We start from the raw sequence: 23000 nt of genomic DNA, 5'->3' as shown, positions 1-23000 counted from the left end.
GAAAATCTCAAGATGTAACAAATACATCAATTCTGTTGAAGACAAAGATTTTCTTAAAGTTCAAGAACAGTAAACACAGTTAACACTCAACAAATATCAAAACTCTCTGTAACTTAAGAAAAAAATGTTTTAAGGTTTTTTCCCAAATGTACTTAGTGCCATACAAAATTAGTTTGCTAGGCCCAGTGGAATAAAGGTAAGAGAAGCACATGTTTCTATTGGTTAAGGATATGAAACCTATAAGGGCCTGTAAGTTCTGGTAAATTTCAATTAACCAAAGTGAATACATAAGGAACTCTAAGTTTCTTCTTTCTTAATGAATATTGTTCTAAGTCTACTAACAAGTAGATAAAGTAATCGTTTCTTAAGTTTAGAGCCAGTATCCCTTGGAGATGACACAGAAGAATTCAGAAAGAGACTATGAAGGTCCAAAAAGAAATGTAAAAGACACAGATATACAGATTCAGTGCAATCTTACTGAAACCCTACTGGCTTTTTTTTTCATAAATGGAGAAGCTGGTCTTAAAATATATATGGAATTACAATAGATCCTTAATAGTAAAATAATCTTGAAAAAAATAGGAAGACTCACATTTTCGAATTTCAAAACTCACTAAAAATCTACAATAAACCAAAGAGTATAGCACTGAAAAAAAAAAAGATCCCGATGAACTCTGTGCCCTACACATGAGGTCATCTGAATTCCCTGACAGTTTTAAAGCATCCTCAATTATCACCTGGTGAATGAGTGTGCCCAGTAACAGTTTTCCCCTTCCCTTCCCCTCTTTCCTTCTGGACTTGAAGATACGCTGCGAGGTCAGAATGGAGAAGAGATGTGTAGTGCTTTGGGTGCTGACATGGCAATTTCAAGACATACTTTTTTCTTTTGTGAGAATCAAGGTGAAAAAGTAGGAAGGGTGAAGTATGTGGGGGGAGTCTGGGTACATATTGTACTACACTACAATATGTGTAGTAACAGTAGAATTAGACCATTGAAAGTTACATAACCATAATGAATAATAATTTAATTTTTGTACAAGCAACAAAGAATAGTGATTGAACTTTTTTCTTAAATAACTCTTTTGATTAAAACAATTAACATAAATATACACACAGAGGGCTGGGTGTGGTGGCCCACGCCTGTAATCCCAGTAGTTTGGGAGGCTGAGGCAGTTGGATCATCTGAGGCCAGGAGTTCAAGACCAGCCTGGCCAACATGGCGAAACCCCATCTCTACTAAACATATAAAAATTAGCCGGGCGTGGTGGCATGTGACTGTAATCCCAGCTACTCAGGAGGCTGAGGCAGGAGTATTGCTTGAACCCAGGAGGGAGAGGTTTCAGTGAGCTGAGATTGCGCCACTGCACTCCAGCCTGGGTGACAGAGTGAGACTCTGTCTCAAAAATAAAAATAAAAATAAATAAATAAAATAAATAAATAAATACACACACAGATGAGGAACTTGCAGGGCTTTAGAGACAAAGACAGAGAGAGTTGAACATACAGTGTTCCAGGGTAAGAACCAATTATATGACTAACTCCTGGGATTCTTGAACATGTTTAATCTCACTGAATCCCAGTTTTCCCACCTATAAAATGAAATGTTTGTACAAGTTGATTGCCAACATGCTTTCCTCCTCTAACGTTCTATGATTGAAGAATTCTCTTTTGTTAGTTCTTTTTTAAGATTACATTAGCTTCAAGGCTCTTCTTGTTCCACACAGATGAAAGCAGAGCATACCATTTCATGAAGTGTTTATGCACATGCATGACACAGTTTTCTCACCAGGCAACTGTGCCCTCTATTTTGTCTCTTTGGTATTCCGCTAATTCAGTGAAACAGAGTCATTCTAATATATTTTCAAACATCTTCGTATTTCCAGCCAACTGGAAGAAGATACACTGCACCTGTAATTTTGGTGATGGAGTCTTTCTTTATGATAGAAGTCAGCACTAAGTATCCCAGAGCGCTTACCTTGAGGCCCCAGGTTTGACTCCCAGCATGTCCCAACTGTCTTTACTATTTCGAATTCTGCGAATGGCATCTGCTTGCTCTTTGGTGAAACTAGCACTGCTATTTGTGGTAGGGCGTTTCCCGCCATTTTCACATAAATCAACTATGGACATATAAAAGGTCTGCAAGAAGAAAACACAACTCAGGGTAGAAACGATTTTGTGAAAATAGGAATTTCTTTTAAGCATCAACTTAAAAGATTTTTAATATATTCCAGCAACTCTTAGAAGTCATGTATAAAGCAAATACACACTTCGGAAGATTTTTTTCTTTTATACTATTTAAATATATATATATTCATATATTTTAATACACAAAAAGTATAAGGAATAAAATTAAAGTGGCTAATAATCCTACTTTCAGATAACCACAATTGAAGTTAAAAAGTAACAGATGGGCAGGGCATGGTGGCTCACACCCGTAATCCCAGCATTTTGGGAGGCTGAGGCAGGCAGATTGCTTGAGCTCAGGAGTTTGAGACCAGCCTGGGCAACATGGCAAACCCATGTCTCCACACACACAAAAAATACAAAAATTACCCGAGTGTGGTGGTGCACGCCTGCAGTCCCAGCTACTTGGGTGGCTGAGGTGGGAGGATGCTTGAGCCCAGGAAGTGAAGGCTGCAGTGAGCCCACATCATGCCACTGTACTCCAGCCTGCGTGACAGAGCCAGACCCTGTCTCAAAAACAAATCAACCAACCAAAACAGCAAAAGTAATAGATGAACATTGTTAGAAAAATTCAAATAGTAAAGAAAAGTGTAAAATGAAAACTGTGTCTCTCTACTCCTCAAATTCCTCTCCTGGAGGTAACCATTGTTAATTTTTTTTGAGCATCCTTCCAGAAAAATTTACCATCAGTATGCCAGTATATACACAGATCCATACTCTTTCAACATGTACTAAAGGAGATCAGACTAAACACATCTTAGCACCTTGTATTTTTTTCCACATAATACATCCTGGAATCTTTCTATAGCTACATGTAGAGACTTTCTTTGTTCTTCTAAATGACTGTTCAGTATTGTATTGTGTAGCTGTACCATAATTTGTGTAACCAACTCTCTATTCTTGGACAAGTCAGTTGTTTCTAGTTTTTTTGCTTCTATAAACACTGCTTCAGTAAATTTTTCTTTTGTGTATACATCTCTGTACACTTGTGGGGATACTGCCTTAGGATAAATTCCTAAACGCAGAACTGTTGAGCAGAGTATATGCGCATTTTAATTTTTTAGTCCGACAACCATTGTTAAAAAAAAAGCTGTACCAGTTTACACTCCCTTCACTGTGTGTGTCAGAGGGAGTGCCTGTTTCTCCATACCCTCATTAACACTGACCGTTACCAACATCTTAAGTGTTACTAATCTGATATATATCTAATATAGTTTGATTTGCATTTCTTTAATTAGAAGTGAAAGTGGGTATCTTTCCAAATGCTTATGGCCTTTTCTTTTTCTGCAAACTTCATATTCTTTGCCCATTTTTACAATTTTCTTTCTTTTTTTTGAGACACGGTCTCTCTATGTTGGCCAGGCTGGTCTCAAACTCCTGGGCTCGAGTGATCCTGTCTCAGCCTCCTGAGCAGCTGGGATTACAGATATGTGCCACTGTACTTGGCTACACTTTTCTGATTTTTTAAAAAAAGGTGAAAGCTTTTTTGACCCTGCTCATGTTTCATGTTCTGTGCACTGTAATTATTATTGAATAATACATTTACCACACTACAGCTACTTTTAAATGGACATATCTCCTCTTAAAAATCCTTTCCTCTTCTTTTTTGGATTCTTCTATAGTTCCTGTTATCTTCTAAAATTTTTATCTTTCTTTTAGACTCTCCTTTCTTATGTCTAGTATTAGCTGATCAACTTGGTAACCTAACAAGAAGCCTTGACGTCTGAAAAGGTGTGTCAAAGGAATACCACTAGAGACCAAGACACAAGACGTATTAGCTTGGCTTTAGTCTATCTTGATATTGCTCTCTCTGTTAACAGTATCAATCAGATAAAACCAAGTTACTTCCTGACATAAAATGTCTATTAGGTAGATAGGAAATAAAGAAAATATTTATTAAGTTGAACCAGCAAGAAAGCACTACTTTTAAGTACTTAATTATAGAATACTGTAATTATTCTCTTCTTGTTAGTTTTTTTTTTTTTAACAGACTAATTTATCCATTAGTTCTATCCAGGATGTATCTAAAAAGATAAAAGCCACATAAAAGGGATCACAGTTCACGGATGTTTGCTAGTTGTGTAATCAGTATAAGACTGTCTTCTAGCCTATGAGTTAACCTGAAATATGAATACTCATAGATTTCTGAGGGCAGAAGGATTCATTCATCACACACATGGTTATAGGAGACAAGCCATAGTGTGGGCTATAGCTTACTAGGATTGAGACCAAAGCCTGTTTAAATTTCATGTCTGAGTTCCAGCCATGATAGAGTAATGAATACTGGACTAGACTTCCTGCCATCAACTACTATCGAACTGGAAAAAAAACTGTTGGCAGCGGACAACAGCAAGTGCAAGATGGCTCCCTGAGAGATAAGCCCCACAATCACCTGGTTGTCTGCTTGGAGTCCATTTCCTGACCACGTCACAGAGAGCTGGAGTCTGAGCAGACACAAGTCTCACTGAGCTAAGGAGGAGGTGGCTAGACCCTGCAGAGCAGGCCATTGGAGAGGAGAGAGCTGTGCACAGCTGGGCACCAAGTCCATATAGGGGTCTCTCATGAGTCTGTGGCCAAAGGCTGGGCTATATATGCATAGGGTGAGATCACTCAAGGCTTACCAGATAACAGCTGCTATGGGGTTGAGAACAAAACCAGTATCCTGAGGTCTAGTGGTGCTAGAGAAGAGCTATCCCGGGAACAGTAGGGTTTAGCCTTGTCAGAGTGGAGATATTGCCTTAACCCCTCATTAATTGCCTCACCATCTATTGAGGCACCACAGAAAGGCTGTGCCCTGAAAAATTACAGACTCATCCTAACAAAACCTAAAACCAAGAGCTGACAAGATCTGCAAAAGAGACAGAATTTGGAAGCTAGGTCCTGCCAAATTAGAAGGGCTTGGGAAACCCTTTGAGCTTCCTTCAAATCCTTGCTATTAAGGCAAAAAAACAAGCCAACACAAGTTCATTGTAATTTGCCAATAATTAAACTGCCTCCTGAGGAATCAAAAATCAACACTAAACATTCTTCAATCAAGAATCAACAGTCAGGTTGGGCGCGGTGGCTCACGCCTGTAATCCCAGCACTTTGGGAGGCCGAGGCGGGCGGATCACGAGGTCAGGAGATCGAGACCATCCTGGCTAACTTGGTGAAACCCCGTCTCTACTAAAACTACAAAAAATTAGCCGGGCATGGTGGCGGGCGCCTGTAATCCCAGCTACTCAGGGGGCTGAGGCAGGAGAATGGCATGAACCCAGGAGGCAGAGCTTGCCGTGAGCCGAGATCGCGCCACTGCACTCCAGCCTGGGCAACAGAGCCAGACTCCGTCTCAAAAAAAGAAAAAAAAAAAAAAAAAAGAATCAACAGTCTTCTGAGGAAGATAAAAGAATCTAGAGTCTCTACAATGTGTTATCCACAAGGTCTGGTGTTCAATCAAAAACCACTACTCATACAAAGAAACATGTAAATGTGATCCACAGTCAGGAAAAAAAGTAGTAAATAGAAACTGAACCCAAGATGGTTCAAATGTTGGACTTAGCAGATGAAGACTGTAAAACAGCTATTATAAATATTTCAAAGAGGTAAAGAAAAATACATTCAAAGAATTAAAGGAAAATATACTCTTAATGAGTGAGCAGACAGAGAATCTAATAGAGAACTGAGAACTATACTGGGAACCAAATGCAAATTCTAGAGCTGAAAACTTCCCTCAGTGAGTTTAACAGTAGATTGTCAGTGGTGAAGTCAAATCAACAGAGACTATGCAATCTGAAAAATGCAGAAAAAAATGGAAGAAAAATAAATATAGCCTCAGGGACTCTGGGACAAAATCAAATGGTCTAATATACATGTAACTGGAGGCCAGGAAGGTAACAAGAGCCAGAATGTGGCCAAAAAAAATCTGAAGAAATAACAGTAAAACAAAAACAAAACAGAAAACTTCCCAAATTTGATGAAAAACATCTACCTACCAATCTTAGAAACTCAGTAAATCCTAAATAGAATAAAAATGAAGAGAATCACATCTTGGCACATCATATTCTAACTGCTGAAAACCAAAGAAAAGAGAAACTCTTGAAAGCAGCCGGGGGAAAAAAGGGCACATTAGGTACAGAGATTAATAAGAGTCAGAATGAGTGCTAACATCTCATGAGACACAATGGAGGCCAGAAGAGAATGGACCAGCATCTTTAAAGTGCTGAAAAAAATTTCATTTCTAACAAGTATGTTTCTTGGACAAATCATTTTACTACCCTTAGATGCTCTCATATATGAAATGATAACAATACTTGCCACACATTGTTGTTATAAGTCTCCATGAGATGAAATGTGTAAACTTCCCCAGAATGGTGAAGTACTACTCAAATGGTTAGGTATCATTATTGTACACATACAGGTACAAAGTCACATAGCTCCAAGTACTCAAAAGAATAGAAAGCATGGCAAACCAGCATCAACTTTATTTGATCTTGAAATAGAAAATACTTTTGCTTAATTCAGCCTGTCAGCCAAGGAAGAAATCTGTCTTCTAGTAGGAGGAGTGACATCTTGTGAGAAGGAAATTCAGCATAAAAGATTAAGTACAATCCCACTCAATAATTAAGAACAACTCTTTATAGTGTAACTACATTATTTGAAATGCTAAAAATTCCCAAAATATCAGATATATTCATAAGAATAAAACTACATTATTCATGCTACCACTTACTTCCAAATTTATCTACAATTAAGGGCTGACTTTATAAGTTATTGTTTTAAGTAGCCTATTTCCCTTAAAATTACTCAAGATGAGTAGGTTTTTTTAAAGTGGCCATCTGTTCAGGTTGTGATGTGAGCGCCTCCCTCTATTTCCTGCTTGATTGGCGAGGCCTTATTTTTATGTGTGACTGGCTAGAGTATATACCGAGAGTCTCCTATTCTCTAACTGCACCCCTGTGGGCTACAATATAGGATTATACTAGCTGTGGCAAGGCAATTTTGCCACAGTAATGCTTCTATTTGATTATGCATATAAATGTAATACCATTAGCCAAAGGTAGCTTTGATGAAAATCTCTGTCCTGCTTAAGCAGTGTATAATAACTTTTGTTAAACTTGATGGTCTTCAGAATCGCCTGGAGAGAGAGCTTTTTCAAAATATAAATTCCTGGGCTCCATCGCAACATAAGCTTCCAGTAGGTCTGGAGCCTAGAAGTATGTATTTTAAGAATTTCCTCAGGTAATTCTGGTAATCAGCTAAGTCTCATCTAAAATAGACAGCAGTCAGATCACTAATTCTCATTCTCTCTTCCTTTCTCTCCCCCTTTCTCTCTTTCTATCTCACTAGATTCTTTGAAAAGAGCTTATTCTAATGAGAAATTCCTATTACTTTTTTGCTTCCTATAATTTAAACTGAAAATTGGCACAGTGGCCTTGACACAAACCTTAAAACAACAAAATGCTAGCTTACCTGGAACATCTCATTAATGCCTTCTCCAGTTTGTGCTGAAGTTTCAAAGTACAGGAACCCTTTGCTTTCAGCCCAAAGACGTCCTTCACTTTCATCTACACAGCGATGTTTGGTACAATCAATCTGAAATAGAAGGGGTTGGGGGCAGAGAGATTACAACCTCGTCCTACTAGAATGGACCCAGTGAGGGTCTCTGTCAATCCTTTACTAAGGCAAAGCTATTCTTGGTAAATGCCTGCACTAGTGTGTAAAATTACCAGGACCAAAGGGACAGAAACAAAACCTAATATTGAATGTAGACTGATATTCTATGGCAATAGGACTAGTGCCTGCTGCTGCAATGTCCCACCTGATCCCTTGGGAAAACAGCTGTTACTCAGTTCTGTGAAAGTTGGCTTCATGACATCTGCCATACCCTTGGGGCCACAGTCCGCTTTTCACACCTTTCCATAGTCCACATCACCTAATTAATGCCCCTACTCCAGTCAGGTCAGAGTGTGATTATTAGGACCCATTGCTCCCACTCAGTCACCAACATCGTTCCCCACATATGGCACTAGAAAAACAAATGTATGCAAATTTTGATATAGCAGGTTTTAGGCTGCTGTGTTGTTTTGTTTTTGTCTTAGGGACATTATGTTTTGAAAGGTTATTGATTTCCATATTACACAATAAGAAATTTTTCTTTTTTTTTTTGTTTCCCAACACTCAAAGCTCCACTCTTTCCCTAGAAACCTGAACACACCATTTCTAGAGGGGTTACCTTGTTGGCACAAACTACGAATATAATATTTTCCATGTTTCCATGAGGTCCAAGCTCTTGCTTCATTTCTGCCAGCCATGCATCAAGGGCATCAAAGGAGTCTTTCTGCCCAACATCATAGACCAGTATCACACCCTGTGTGTCCTTGTAAAACTCATTTCGAACCTTCAAATAAAAGGACAGATACACAAAACGTAGTTTTTGTGATGTTATAAGACTATATCTCACAGTCATTAACCTAGCAAAGTGTGTTCTTTTGTGTATTCTTAGTGTTTGCTATTGTATCTGTTTCTACTGGTCTTTAGAGGGTTTTTTATAGAATCAAAGTAATGTCATTCTAAAAATGTATTAGCATAGAAGGACTTACAATGGAAAACAACAGCCTCCTGCCCCACCCTGTCCCACCTCCAGTTCTACTTCCTAGAGGCAATCAGTCTTTAATTATTAGTAGACCTTAAAAGAACATCAATTATATAAAGTTCTTCTTAGGAAGAATTAGGAAGGTGAGTGAGCAATTCAAAAGAACTTAAGGCAAAAATGACACAAGTGTCAGCAATGGGTACAGCCATTTATAAATCACATCCCAAAGCTGGCTTCCCCCAGGGTGCTAGGCAGAGCTTCCCTGACTCTCGGGTCTGCACACCAACTTTAGAACTCCAAACTCAGAGCCTCAGTGTAATACAATGGAAAAGAGCACAGGCTCTGGAGTCACACAGATCTGGGTTCACACTTACTTACTAGTTGTGTGATCTTGGGCAAGTCACTTAACCTCTCTGCGTCTCAGTTTCCTCATCTGTAAAATGGGGATAATACTACTTACTTCACAGGGTTATTATGACGGTTAAATGAGATAATGCAGGCAAAGTACTTAGCATGGTGCCTGAAAAACAGTATCTGTTTAACACGTTCCCCTTCCTTCCTTGCATCCATTCTCTGGGCTTCATTCCAAATGTGGGAAGAGGCAGCATGAAACATGGGCATACTCAAACATTAGGGCCAGAGAGAAGTTAAGGAGCAGCACTGACAGATGGGGTTTCCGGGACAAAGTTCCAGAAAGAACCCTGACAGAGGCCAGATATTATATGTTCTTTTCTCAAAATTCCCAAATGTACTCAGACCCACACAGGCTATGTAGTAAGAAATGAAAACATGTTATACACATCAGGTAGGGTTTCTGGGCATAGGCAGATATCTGGACCAAGGATATTAAGCGCTCCTATTTGTTTACAGAAACCTAAGAAGCTATCCCCTAAAGTTAAAACCAACAAAATCAGAAAGAACTGAAGATGATGAAGCCCACCAGTCCTTTCCCTCAGTACTCATGGTCCTTGGCCCTTCTACAGCAGTTAACGATGGGCTCTCTCTTCTTTTCTAAAACTCTCGCTGCCTTGGCTCCCATACATCACATTCCCTAGGCTCTTAAATTCTCTTTCACCAACTCCTCTTCTCTCTCTTGCTCCCACTCCAGCTTACCACCAAAATCCCCCAAATCCTGTCCTGTGCCCTCTTCCTTTCTTTTTGAATCCTTCCTCCCAAATCAGCAACATCAACCACTTGTACAGTTTCAACTGTGAGAATCTCCAAGATGAGCCCTCTCCTCTGAGGTTCCAGACCTGCATTTCTAATTAGCACCAGATTCTTCCAGCTGAATGTCCTGTTGGAATCTCAAATTCAATATGCACACAGGAAACCCTTCAACTTCTTCCTTCTTAAACTATTCTCCAAAGTTCCAACTTTCTCAAATGATGTTAAAAGTTTCTGATCAGTCCTCCACCAACCTTCCCAGTCTTATCCTCCCACTAGCATCTGACCTTCAAACTAGGGAATCTCTCATTCCCCAAACCTGCCCCATGCCTTCCTAACTCCATCTGGAAACAGATAACCTCTTTATCTTTAATCGTTCAAGCCCTGGCTATAATGCTGTATCTTTTATGCAGCTTTCTCTGTTCCATTTCTCACCATCCAGCCCCCTACTCCTGCAAAACAGAATGTAATCTCTACGTACCCTGGAGTACCATACTGTTTTGTACTTTCATAGTGCTATCACTTCCTGCCCAGTTTTACAGTTAGTAGCATATCCAGCTGTCTTCCCTCCTACACTAGAAGAAATGTGAAGACATGCATCTTCATGTATCCTCCCTTGTGCACCCACAGGGCCTAGCAGATACAAGCACACCTCACTTTATTGCACCTATGTAAGGCACACAGGCACACCTCACTTTATTGCACAGTATGTACATGTCGTGTTTTTTTACAAAGTGAAGATTTGTGGCAACCTTAAGTCAAGCAAGTCTATCGGTGCCATTTTTCCACAGTGTGTGTTCACTTTATGTGTGTGTCACATTTTGGTAACACTTATAATACTTCAAACTTTTCATCATTATTATGTCTGTTATGATGATCTGTGATCAGTGATATGTTACTATTTTAAGTGTTTTGGGGTACCATGAACATATAAGGTCATTTAAGACAGCAAACTTAATAAATGTTGTCTATATTCTGACTGTTCCACCAAATGGCTGTTGCCCCATCTCTCCTTGGGCCTTCCTATTCCCTGAGACAAAACAATATTGAAAGTAGGCCAATTAATAACAATACAACGGCCTCTAAGTGTTCAAGTAAAAGGAAGAGTCATGTATCTCTCATTTAAAATCAAAACCTTTAAATGATTAAGCTTAGTGAGGAAGGCATTTCGAAAACAGATAGGCTAAAAGCTGGGCCCTTTGTACCAAACAGCTAGCCAAGTTATGAATGCAAAGGAAAACTTCTTGAATGAAATTAAAAGTGCTACTCTAGTGAACACATGAATGATAAGAAAGTGAGACAGCATATTGCTGATATGGAGAAAGCGTTAGTGGTCTGGATAGAAGTCCAAACCAGCCACAACCTTCTCTTAAGCCAAAACCTAATGCACAGCAAGTCTCTAACTCTCTTCATTTCCATGAAGGCTGAGAGAGATGAGGAAGCTGCAGAGGAAAAATTGGAAGCTAGCAGTTGTTGGTTCATGAGGTTTAAGGAAAGAAGCCATCTTCGTAACATAAAAGGGCAACATGAAGCAGCACGTGCTGATGTAGTGCTGCAAGTTATTCAAAATATCTAGCTAAGATCATTGATGAAGGTGGCTAATCAAAGCAATAGATTTTCAATGTAGATGAAACAGCCTTGGAATAGATAGATCTAATAGAAGATGATATCTAGGACTTTCAAGGCTAGAGAGGAAAAGTCAATGCCTGGCTTCAAAAGCTTCAAAGGACAAGCTGACTCTCTTGTTACGGGTAACAGAGCTGTTACAGGCTATATGAGCTGATGCTCATTTGCCATAATGAAAATCCTAGGGCCCTTAAGAATTATGCTAAATCTACTCTGCCTGTGCTCTATAAATGGAACAGCAAGGTCTGGATGACAGCACATCTGTTTAAGCATAGTTTACTGAGTATTTTAAGCCCACTATTGAGATCTACTACTCAGAAAAAAAGATTCCTTTCAAAATATTACTGCTCATTCACAATGCACCTAGTTACCCAAGAGTTCTGATGGAGACGTACAAGGAGATTAAAGCTGTTTTTGTTGTGCCTGCTAACACAACATCCATTCTGCAACCCATGGATCAAGGAATGATTTTGATTTTGAAGTCTTACTGTTTAAAAAATACATTTTGCAAGGCTACAGCTGCCATAGTGATTACTCTAGGCAAAACAAATTGAAAACCTTGTAGAAAGCATTCACCATTCTAGATGCCATTAAGAACATTCGTGATTCAGGGGAGAGGTCAAAGTATCAACCTTAACAAGAGTTTGGAAGTTGATTCCAACCCTTACAGATAACTCTGGGGGAGTTCAAGACATCAGTGGAGGAAGTAACTGCAGATGTGGTGGAAATAGGAAGAGAACTAGAATTAGAAGTAGGGCCTGAAGATGTGACTGAATTACTGCAGTCTCACGATAAAAAATAAATAAGGAGTTGCTTCATATCAATGAGCAAAGAAAGTGGTTTCTTGAGATGGAATCTACTCCTAGTGAAGATGCTATGAACAATGTTGAAATGACAACCAATAATTTAGAATATTACATAAACTTAGTTGATAAAGCAGCAGCAGAGTTTAACTGAATTGATTCCAATTTTGAATGAAGTTCTCATGTGGGTGAAAATGCTGTCAAATAGCATTGCATGGTACAGAGAAATCTTTCATGAAAGGAAGAGTCAATCAATGTGGCAAACTTTATTGTTGTCTTATTTTAAGAAACTGCCACATCAACCACCACCCTCATCAGTCAGCAGCCATCATCACTGAGGCAGCCTCTGATCACAATGGAATCAAACTAGAAATCAGTAACAGAAGGATTAACAGGAAAATCTCCTAACACTTGGAAACTAAACAACATACTTTTTTCTTTTTTTGTGCGTGTTTTTTTGTTTGTTTTTGAATAACACACTCTCTTTTTTGAGATAGAGTTTCACTCTTTCACCCAGGCTGGAGTGAAGTGGCGCGATTTTGGATCCCTGCAACCTCCGCCTGTTCAAACGATTCTCCTGCCTCAGCCTCCCGAGAAGCTGGAATTACAGGGATGAGCCACCACACCCGGCTGATTTTTGTGTTTTTAGTAGAGAACGGGTTTCGCCATGTTGGCCAGGCTGGTCTCGAATTCCTAACCTCAGGTGATCCACCCTTCTCGGCCTCCCAAAGTGCTGAGATTACAGGCGTGAGCTACTGCACCCGGCCTGAATAACACACTTCTAAGTAACTCATGCATCAAACAGAAAGTCTCAAGCGAAATTAAAAAAATACATTGAACTGAATGAAAATGAAAATACAGCATCTCAGAATTTGTGGGACACAAAGCTGTGCTGAGAGGGAAATATGTAGCATTAAATGAATTTATTAAAAAAGGAAAAAGTCTCAAATCAGTAATCTAAGATCCCACCTCAAGAATCTAAAACAAAAAGAGCAAAATAAGCTTAAAGCAAGCAGAGAGAAGGAAATGATAAAGATAAAGGCAGAAGTGAAACGGCCAAACCAGAAAAGAGCAAAAAACCTCCTTAAGAAAAATGAAAAAGCCCAAGGAAGGAAAAACAAAAGAGAATGGTCATGAGATTCATTTGGGGATTACTTAGAGCTGTTAAGCAGATGAAAATAAATCAAGTAGTTGCTTTGGCTTCTTCTCTGGAGAGAATGCAGATGACTAGGCATGAATAGGAATGATCACCCCAGTACCCTGCTGTGAAAGAAGTCACATCACTGTGTTCTTAAGTACAAGCATAAATGTAATTATTTTTTTTCCCACATTTTAGGCTAAAGTATGAGGTAAAAAGCAAATGTCCTCTGAAAGTCAAAATGTCTTATCGAAATGTTTGAAATATTGGCAATGAAATTTCCTACCGCTATTTAACAGGATAACCTAAAAGATGAACAGGTGTCTATTAACTTAAGGCTCTGAAGGCAAGCCACGATCAAGCTAAAATTATGCAATTTTACACATGATATCAATATTGGTTGTTTCATATAATTCTGGATCTCTCCCCAAACCACCAACAATACTGGATATAGGTTTTGTCAAAAAGGCTTTCTTACCTCATAGAAGAAGGGATGTCCAGCCATATCAAAGATGTTAACTTTGATTTCTCTGTCTCTGACGTGTACCCTGAAATGTTCAAATGGAAACAATCCGAAAGAAAGTCATGGTTTCTCCATTTACCTTAATATCATTTATAAATTTCAAAAGGATATGTGTGTGCAATTTAAGAAGCTTTCTTAGTGCCTCTTCTTCATTCCAGATCATCTTTACAATAGCAGTCAGCAACCTGACAGATGATCCTGCCTTCTTATCCCAAGAACACTGAACCCACATGGAGTAGGCATTCTCAATTACTTTACTTTCACCTTCACTTCTAGAAACTTTGGTCCACAGCTCCCAACCAACAAAGGGTAGCTATTACTATGGTATTAAGAAAAATTGATTTGGGATAAGTAGGAGCAAGATGAAGGAAAATGAAAAGTTTTATTTCACTTAGTAAGAGACAGCTTAATTACCACTGGTTATATTTGGTTATCACATAGTAGAATAACAAAGATGTATATTAATGATGTCTGTTTAATTTTCCTGTGATCTTTATTTGAGCAAGAGCAATAGTGAATTTGTTTTCAGATATTTGGAAATAAAGAATAAAACCAAAGAGGAAACAATAACCATTCATATTAGGATTAACTACTGTTAACATCATAGCATATTTGTTTCTAGTCTTTTTTTTTTTTTATGAAAAATCACCATTGGAAAATGATAAAGGAACATTAGAAATAATTCAAACACTAGGCTGGGGGCGGTGGCTCATGTCTGTAATCCCAGCACTATGGGAGGCCGCGACGGGTGGATCACGAGGTCAGGAGATCGAGACCATCCTGGCTAACACGATGAAACCCCGTCCTTACTAAAAAAATTTAAAAAATTAGCCAGGCGTGGTGGTGGGCGCCTGTAGTCCCAGCTACTCGGGAGGCTGAGGCAGGAGAATGGCATGAACCCAGGAGGTGGAGCTTGCGGTGAGCCGAGATCACACCACTGCACTCCAACCTGGGCGACTGAGTGAGACTCCGTCTCAAAAAAAAAAAAAAAAAAAGAAAAAGAAATAATTCAAACACTAAAGAAAAACACAAAGATGAATGTTTAAAAGTTATTCCAGGCCAACAGGTAGACAGGGAGAGAGATATAGTAAAATGACCTATCTATATTCCCTATGATTCCAGCCATCTCTGAGGCCCAGCTGAATCCTTGTTGCTAGATTATGTGAACTGATTAATATCCATTTTCTTTTATTTTGCTTAAGTTGGTTTGAAATAGGTTTCTGCCAATTATATCCTCCTGACTCATGATGGGACAAACATCTCTTCCAAAAAAATTTCTGCCAGAAACAAAATAGTCTGTTGAATATACCACGGTCCTTTGGCATAATATGGTAATTCTCACATCTTAGATAAATAAACTAGCTACTTATATGAATTCAGAACAAAACTATCTTAAATAGGATGTCCTACTATATCACTGATGAAATCCTATGCTTTCAAGCAGGAAAGAGGAAAAGAAAACTAGAAAGAAAGGTAAATTTCAGGCTGGATGCGGTGGCTCACACCTGTAATCCCAGCACTTTGGGAGGCCAAGGCAGACGGATCACGAGGTCAGGAGTTTGAGACCAGCCTGGCCAACATGGTGAAACCCTGTCTCTACTAAGAATACAAAAATTAGCTGGGTGTGGTGACACGCGCCTGTAAGCCCAGCTACTTGGGAGGCTGAGGCAGGAGAATCACTTAAACCTGGGAGGCAGAAGTTGCAGCAAGCTGAGGTTGCAGTGAGCCAAGATCGCGCCACTGCACTCCAGCCTGAGCGACAAGAGCGAAACTCTGTCTCAGGGAAAAAAAAAACCAAAGAATTTGAATTTCATTTTTATTTTTATTTATTTTTGAGAAGGAGTCTCACCCTGTTGCCCAGGCTGGAGTGCAGTGGCGTAATCTTGGCTCACTGCAACCTCTGCCTCCCGGGTTCAAGTGATTCTCCCACCTCAGTCTCCCAAGTAGTTGGGATTATAGGCAACTGCCACCACGTCTGGCTAATTTTTGTATTTTTAGTAGAGACGGGGTTTCACCATGTTGGCCAGGCTGGTCTCAAACTCCTGGCCTCAGGTGATCTGCCCGCCTTGGCCTCCCAAAGTGCTAGGATTACAAGCATGAGCCACTGTGCCAAGCCAGAAATGTGAATTTCAAATGAAGAGCTTCATACATTTCACTGCCAAGAGCTATAATTTTCATTCTTTAAAGAAAATTTGCAGAAATACCCTCTGCTGCTGTCAGTTGAAAAATGGTGCTATAAGAGCATTACACAGAACTGCTGAGTTTTACTTTACCATTTACTGGGGCCACTTTAAAAAGCCATGAAGGTGCCGGGCGCGGTGGCTCAAACCTGTAATCCCAGCACTTTGGGAGGCCGAGGCGGGCGGATCACAAGGTCAGGAGATCGAGACCATCCTGGCTAACAGAGTGAAACCCCGTCTCTACTAAAAATACAAAAAATTAGCCGGGTGTGTTGGTGGGCGCCTGTAGTCCCAGCTACTCGGGAGGCTGAGGCAGAAGAATGGCGTGAACCCAGGAGGCGGAGCTTGCAGTGAGCCGAGATCGCGCCACTGCACTCCAGCCTGGGGGACAGAGAAAGACTCCGTCTCAAAAAAAAAAAAAAAAAAAAGCCATGAAGGGTATATCTGAACTTGACTCCACTCTTCACCTAATCAACATTCTGCTAGCTATATGTCACAACTTTAGTCTACCTTCTTAAATATTGCCCTCATAGTCTAATCTGGCAAACTTCCTCTTTAGATGTATCTATCTTACCTAACAATAAATATTTGTTGAGTACCTATTAGGTATAAGCACTATGCCAGGCACTTGGAGAAAATTTATACTAATAAATTTTCAGGGAGCTTATAATCTAGCAGGAGACATTACACATATACAAATAATAACAATACAAGGCAATTTTTGGTAAGTACCATAAATAGCACAGAGAACTTTAGGATTTCTGTCATTTGCGACCAAAAAGAGTCCTGACCAATAAAGGGCATGTTTAGAAGACCTTACGGGAACAGGAGAATGTATCTTGGAGAAATTGGCAGGGGTGTTCCAAGTGGACAGGCTGGATAACGGTGCTGAGGTAGAAAGTCTGAGGGTAGCAGTTCAGTGTGGATGGAAAGGAAAGTGTGTAACGGAAAAGACAAAACGGGGAAGGCCAGAGTGGGGCCAAGATAGTGAACGCCTGAAGTTTCATGTTTAGGGAGTATGCTATCTACCCCAGTTCTACTGTATGGCTATTTCCTGCTAATTATATCCAACTCTTCAAACTCAACCGCCTCCTGACTCATCTCCAGATAAATCTCCAATTGGACCCAACTTTACTTTTCCCAATTCATTGTTTTTTTCTTTTTTTGGGATGAAGTCTCACTGTCGCCCAGGCTGGAGTGCAATGGCATGGTCTCAGCTCACTGCAACCTTTGCCTCCCGGGTTCAAGTGATTCTCCTGCCTCAGCATCCTGAGTAGCTGGGACTACAGGCGTGTGCCACCACACCTGGCATTTTTCTTAGAGACAGGGTTTCACTGTGTTGGTCAGGCTGGTCTTGAAGTCCTGACCTCATGATCCGCCCGCCTTGGCCTCCCAAAGTGCTGGGATTACAGGTGTGAGCCACTGCATCTGGCCCATTTTTGCTGGATTCTAATAGCTATGAAGATCATAAACCAACAAAAAAAGTTGTCTGGTAGAAAACGTTCCACACAATATTTATAGACTTTTTAGAGAGAATATTTCAAAATGCTTTAAAAACACACCTGCTGGAAGGACCTGCTAATATAAAAACATGTTTCCTGGAAAGTTACACCTGCCATTTAGGCTTTGTGTTGACATGTTCATTGCTGTAGCCTACACCTAACATGAGGCCTGGTGAATGGGATGTGCTCAATACCAATACATGGGCTGAATGAATTACATGATTACTAGATACCTGTAAAGGTCTACTATTCCTATCTTTCCCAACTTACCTTCAAAGTCTCCATTTCAAGATTACCTACACAAGAGCACTGATGCAAATATAGATCATTTTGGAAAGTTCTGAACTTCTGTGTAACTTACAAACCCAGGGAAACAATATACTTACTTTGTGACTCCATAGTCAATTCCAATTGTTGCCAAGTATTTAGACACGAATCTTTTCTCACAGTATCGCTTTATAATACAGCTCTAAAAGGGTAAAAAATACAGGCATTTAGTAAACATATAGTGAGAACACATACAGAATAAGTATATTTCTTCATTATGGTTCCTCTATTCATCACTATGAAAAAGTATTTTCAAAAGACAAAAGTGGCGGGGCACGGTGGCTCACGTCTGTAATCTCAGCACTTTTGGAGGCCAAGGCGGGCGGATCACCTGAGGTCAGGAGTTCAAGATTAGCCTGGCCAACATGGCGAAACCCCGTCTCTACAAAAATACAAAAATCAGCCAGGCACGGTGGCAGGCACCTGTAATCCCAGCTACTCAGGAGGCTGAGGCAGGAGAATTGCGTAAACCTGGGAGGCGGAGGTTGCAGTGAGCTGAGATTGCTGCCATTGCACTCTAGCCTGGGTGGTAAGAGTGAACTCTTATCTAAAAAAAAAAAAAAGACAGAACTATAAAATAACTGAAACAAGTATTAAAAGATTTTAAGAAAAATTATTTTTAAATTCTTCCCTTATTACTAAATATGCATGTTTTCAGTTGAGTTCTCAATCCTGTGCTCTTTTCTTTTGAAGATGTCTTCTATTCTTATGCTTTCAATGATACCACCAAAATATCTGCCTAGCCTTGACCTCACTGCCAAGACCAGATCCACATCTCCAAATATCTTTAGATTAGTTCCTTTTATTTTTTATTTATTTATTTTTTTTGAGCCTAGGAGAGGCTGCAGTGAGCCATGATGGTGCCACTGCACTCCAACCTGGGTGGCAGAGGGAGACCCTGTCTCAAAGAGAGAAAAAAAATTTCCTGTTAAATCAATTGAATGGGTTTGTCCTACTTGCAGTAAAAAGTACTCACTTCATAGAGCATTGTACATACTTCTAGAGTTTGCTTTTCTCTCTTCACAATAATAAATTATGGTTCCCAAGTTAACTTTAAAATAGCTCTACTCACTTTTTTATGGTTGCACAATAGTCTGTGATATGCAAATATTCCCTCCTTTTCACTGCTTGCTAGTTACTTTGTCATTTGTTTTAATTTGCTGTTTGAGTCAATGATTATTTACTAAGGCATTCCTTAATTTTTAACTTTAAAATGCTTTACCTGTATATCAGCCTATATTTTCCAAATCCTTTAAAGTGAGTAAGTATGTGTTACTTTTACAACTAAGGCAAAATAGTAAGTTTTTTAAAAAGTTACACTTTAATCTTTTATCCATCTAGAATTTATTTATTTATTATTATTATTATTTTTTTGTAGAGATGGGGTTTCACCATGTTGGCCAGGATGGTCTCGATCTGACCTCGTGAACCGCCCGCCTCGGTCTCCCAAAGTGCTGAGATTACAGGCGTGAACCACCGTGTCCGGCCTAGATTTATTTTTGAGAAAGGAATGTAATAGGAATCCAACCTACTCTCAAATAGTAGATAGTTGTTCCAACAATATTTACTAAATGGTCTCTATTTTCCCATAATTTTACTACATTTGTTGTAAACTGAATTTCCTTATGTATTTGGGTTTATTACTGGACTCTACTCTGTTCCACTGATGTCTCCATATTTCCTTCCCAATACCAATGGGAAAAGTTTGGTAGCTTGAAAAAAAAATTTTTTTAAATTAAACAATCATTTTATTGCTTGAGTACATAGATAAATTTATATGACCAGGACAGAGGCTGTAGATTACTCATTTCCAATTGGGAGGGAGGATTTGCTTGGTCTTACAAATATTGAGCCAAAGGGTGACTCTACCTCTCTATCAGAATCAAGACAGAATTTAGCATCCTTATCCTTTCTGTTCATCTCAAGATGCTTTTGAATAATAACTACTTCTTAATTAAATGGTAGAGATCTTCAGGGAGATCAGGTGCAAGTCCCTTCTTGGACTTACGAATTCTTAAGATGCTATTGCCTGTCACAAAATGTACTTGAGCAACACCATGTGAGTCTCTCAAGAACCAAACTTGAAAAGGGAATCATGTTTTAACTTCCAACACCAAACACCAACTGGAGAACGTTATGGTGTCAAGGCTCAGGTATCATGGCATAGTTTCCTATTTGTAAGATGGGGGTCTACTTGTATACATCACAGAAACCAACATGCGAATGCATGCAAAGCTCTCACAGACATCCAAGGAAGGTTTACCCAACACTAAGGAAAATCTTTCTGGTGGAAATTGTGAACGTTGAAAAACCATCATCACAGTGAAAAAAAATTTTTTTTTTCTTTTTAGAGACAGTCTCACTCTGTCGCCCAGGCCGGAGTGCAGTGGCACGATCTGGGCTCACTGCAACCTCCGCCTCCCAGGTTCAAGGCAAATCTCTTGCCTCAGCCTCCTGAGTAGCTGGGACTACAAGCGTGCGCCACCACGCCTGGCTAATTTTTTGTATTTTAGTAGAGATGGAGTTTCACCATGTTGCCCAGGCTCTCCAACTCCTGAGCTCAGGCAATCCGCCTGCCTCGGCCTCCCAAAGTGCTAGAATTACAGGCGTGAGCCACCGCGCCCGGCCTGAAAAATATTTTTAAATGGCTGATACAGTCAGTCTTCTTTCACTTCTCTTTTTTTTCTTGTTGTTTTCACATTAATTTTTCATAAAGACTTTAGTAGTCTTGCATTATGTTCTGAGAAAAAAAAACCCTTATTGATGTTTTCACTGGAATTGAATTTCATTTGTAGGTTGAGTAATTCACATCTATACAATATTGCGTAATCCTATCTAAGGAAAAAGTATATCTTTCCATTTGCCTAAGTAATTTATATCCCTTCGTAGAGTTTGAAACTTGTCTTCATATAGGTGCTGCCTATTTCATGTTAAGTTTAAACCTAGGAACTTTATTTTTGTTGTAACTATAAACGAAAATTGTTTTTCGATTACATATTCCAACTGAATATAATTTGGACACAATAAAGTTATTAATTTGTGGGTATTAATTTTGCTTTATTGAATTTTTATAATGTTTCTAATAGTTTTTCAGTTAATTCTCTTTGGGTTTCCAGGTAAACAATCGCATTATTAGCAAATAATGTTAATTTTACCTTCTCTTTTCTAATATTTTTATATTCTCTTACTCTTGTCTAATTGCACTGGCTAATAAAACTAGAAAAATGTTAAGTAGATGTGGTGACACTAGGCATTCTGAGCTGCTTCTAATGTTGTATCATTAGGCACAGTAAAATTACTTTTTTTTTTTTTTTTTGAGACGGAGTCTCACTCTGCTGCCCAGGCTGGAGTGCAATGGCGTGATCTCGGCTCACTGCAGCCTCTGCCTCCCCGGCTTAAGCGATTCTCCCGCCTCCGCCTCCCAAGTAGCTGGGATTAAAGGCGTGCACCACCATGTCTGGCTAATTTTGCATTTTTAGTAGAGACACGGTTTCACTATGCTGGTCATGAACTCCTGATCGCAAGTGATCCGCCAGCCTCGGCCTCCCAAAATGCTGGTGTATTACAGGCCTGAGCTACCGTGCCCAGTCCCTACAGGCTTAAAAAAACAAACAAACAAACAAACAAAAACCTCGTACACAGCTGACGTTCAAAAAAATGTTGACTTTCAGTGAATACTATGCTAGCACATACACACATAAGTAGTACGGGATCATGCTACATAGAAATAAAAAACACTCAGTAAACATTTACTGAGCATCTCCTGGGTGCCAGGCACTGGACTAGGCACTGCCTTAACAGCTCTTTCGGAGTTGATTTTGAACGCATACAACGATGGAAAGAGTACCACAGTGGGAATGTGAAGACTTAGGTTCTAATCTTTTCTCAGTCACTGATTTGATGACCTTGGGAAGTTCTTAACCAACAGCTTCCACTTGCCCAAAAGGAAAGAATTTGAGTGAAGAGGAGGCCGTCTTGGAATTCATAAGGGAAAAGGCCTCAGGTTACCTCTGGCCTTCCCTCCCCACATTCTAAAGGAGAGTTTATAGCTGATGAACCACAGATAGGGCAGAGAGAAGGGCGGTGGAACTAACAGATATGGGGACACCACCAGACACCACCAGAAATAAAACACAACGCAAAACAAAACAGCGCCAGACCCCGGCCATCCCTTGCACCTCCCCTGTGAAACACGTCAACGTCAGTTACGCTCTCTCGTGACGGGAATGCAGAGTCTGGGTTGCCGGGCACCATTTCGCGAACCCCAAATTCTCACACGCACCCCATGACGTTCCGCCGGCTCCCAGGCCCGGCTGGGGGAACTAAACTTTCATCCTCCACTTCCCGGTCCCGGACGGCCCCCTAGAACGCGGGCAAGGTATCTAGGCCGACGGCCCCTCATGGGGACCCAGGCCTCCTTACTCTTTTGGGGGCACATTCAAGGCTTAGAGGCCATCCCAGACACCATCTCCAGGAGAGTGACGTCGGAGGACGAGGGGGCAACGCAAAGGTCAAAAAGGTCGCGGAGTTTCGTTCGCGGAGCCGCACCCCTCGGCGGAGACCCGGGCCTGCTTAGGGGCGGAGAAGAGGCCGGGCCCCAGGCTGTTGAGTGGCCGCCCTTCCAGCCAATGGACACGTCGCCCCGCCACGCTGGGGCCCGCCCCTCCCGGCGCGCTGTACTCACTTTCCCCACTTCGGCGTTGCCCATGGAGATGACTTTGATGCGGAGAGACCTGCCGGGCTCTTTCCGCTTCGGCATGTTGGCCTCCATGGCCCTGGCTCTCTCGGGGCCACCCGCCTCGGTCTCTTCTTGTGCACCGCTGGCCCGTCCTTCAGGCCTCCTCGTCCAATGGCGGACCCGCTGCTCTCGTCACCACCTCGCCTCCGCTGCTCGCCATCCCCGCCGCTGCCTGGCAGCAGGCGCTGGCGGTTGGGAGCGCGGGGAGCCAGGGGAGGGAGACCGGAGTCTCGCGATGCTAGCG

General features: G+C 40.5%; 1 protein-coding gene across 4 annotated transcripts in view; it reads right to left on the bottom strand.

The window, feature by feature from the left end:
* The window catches only part of DNAJC27 (DnaJ heat shock protein family (Hsp40) member C27), a 28788-nt gene extending 5796 nt beyond the window's left edge, over positions 1 to 22992 (bottom strand). For 3 of the 4 annotated variants that reach the window (XR_010117244.1, XR_010117245.1, XM_055254212.2), the window contains exons 1-6: positions 22703 to 22992; positions 18078 to 18160; positions 13965 to 14034; positions 8396 to 8560; positions 7633 to 7755; positions 1976 to 2136 (exon numbers count right to left, since the gene is read on the bottom strand). Coding sequence is in view for 2 of the 4 variants with exons in the window: in XM_055254212.2 (XP_055110187.2) it covers positions 1976 to 2136; positions 7633 to 7755; positions 8396 to 8560; positions 13965 to 14034; positions 18078 to 18160; positions 22703 to 22789 (689 nt within the window). In the remaining 2 variants the exon portion in view is untranslated. Of the gene's footprint in view, positions 1 to 1975; positions 2137 to 7632; positions 7756 to 8395; positions 8561 to 13964; positions 14035 to 18077; positions 18161 to 22440; positions 22585 to 22702 lie in introns of those variants that run through there. The other variant, XM_055254213.2, reaches the window with a different exon arrangement.
* Positions 22993 to 23000: the final 8 nt, after the last annotated feature.

This window comes from Symphalangus syndactylus, chromosome 18 (assembly GCF_028878055.3).
Source record: "Symphalangus syndactylus isolate Jambi chromosome 18, NHGRI_mSymSyn1-v2.1_pri, whole genome shotgun sequence".
NCBI classification, from domain to species: domain Eukaryota; kingdom Metazoa; phylum Chordata; class Mammalia; order Primates; family Hylobatidae; genus Symphalangus; species Symphalangus syndactylus.
Note: the sequence above shows the minus strand (reverse complement) of the source record. Positions and strands in the feature narration are given on the sequence as shown.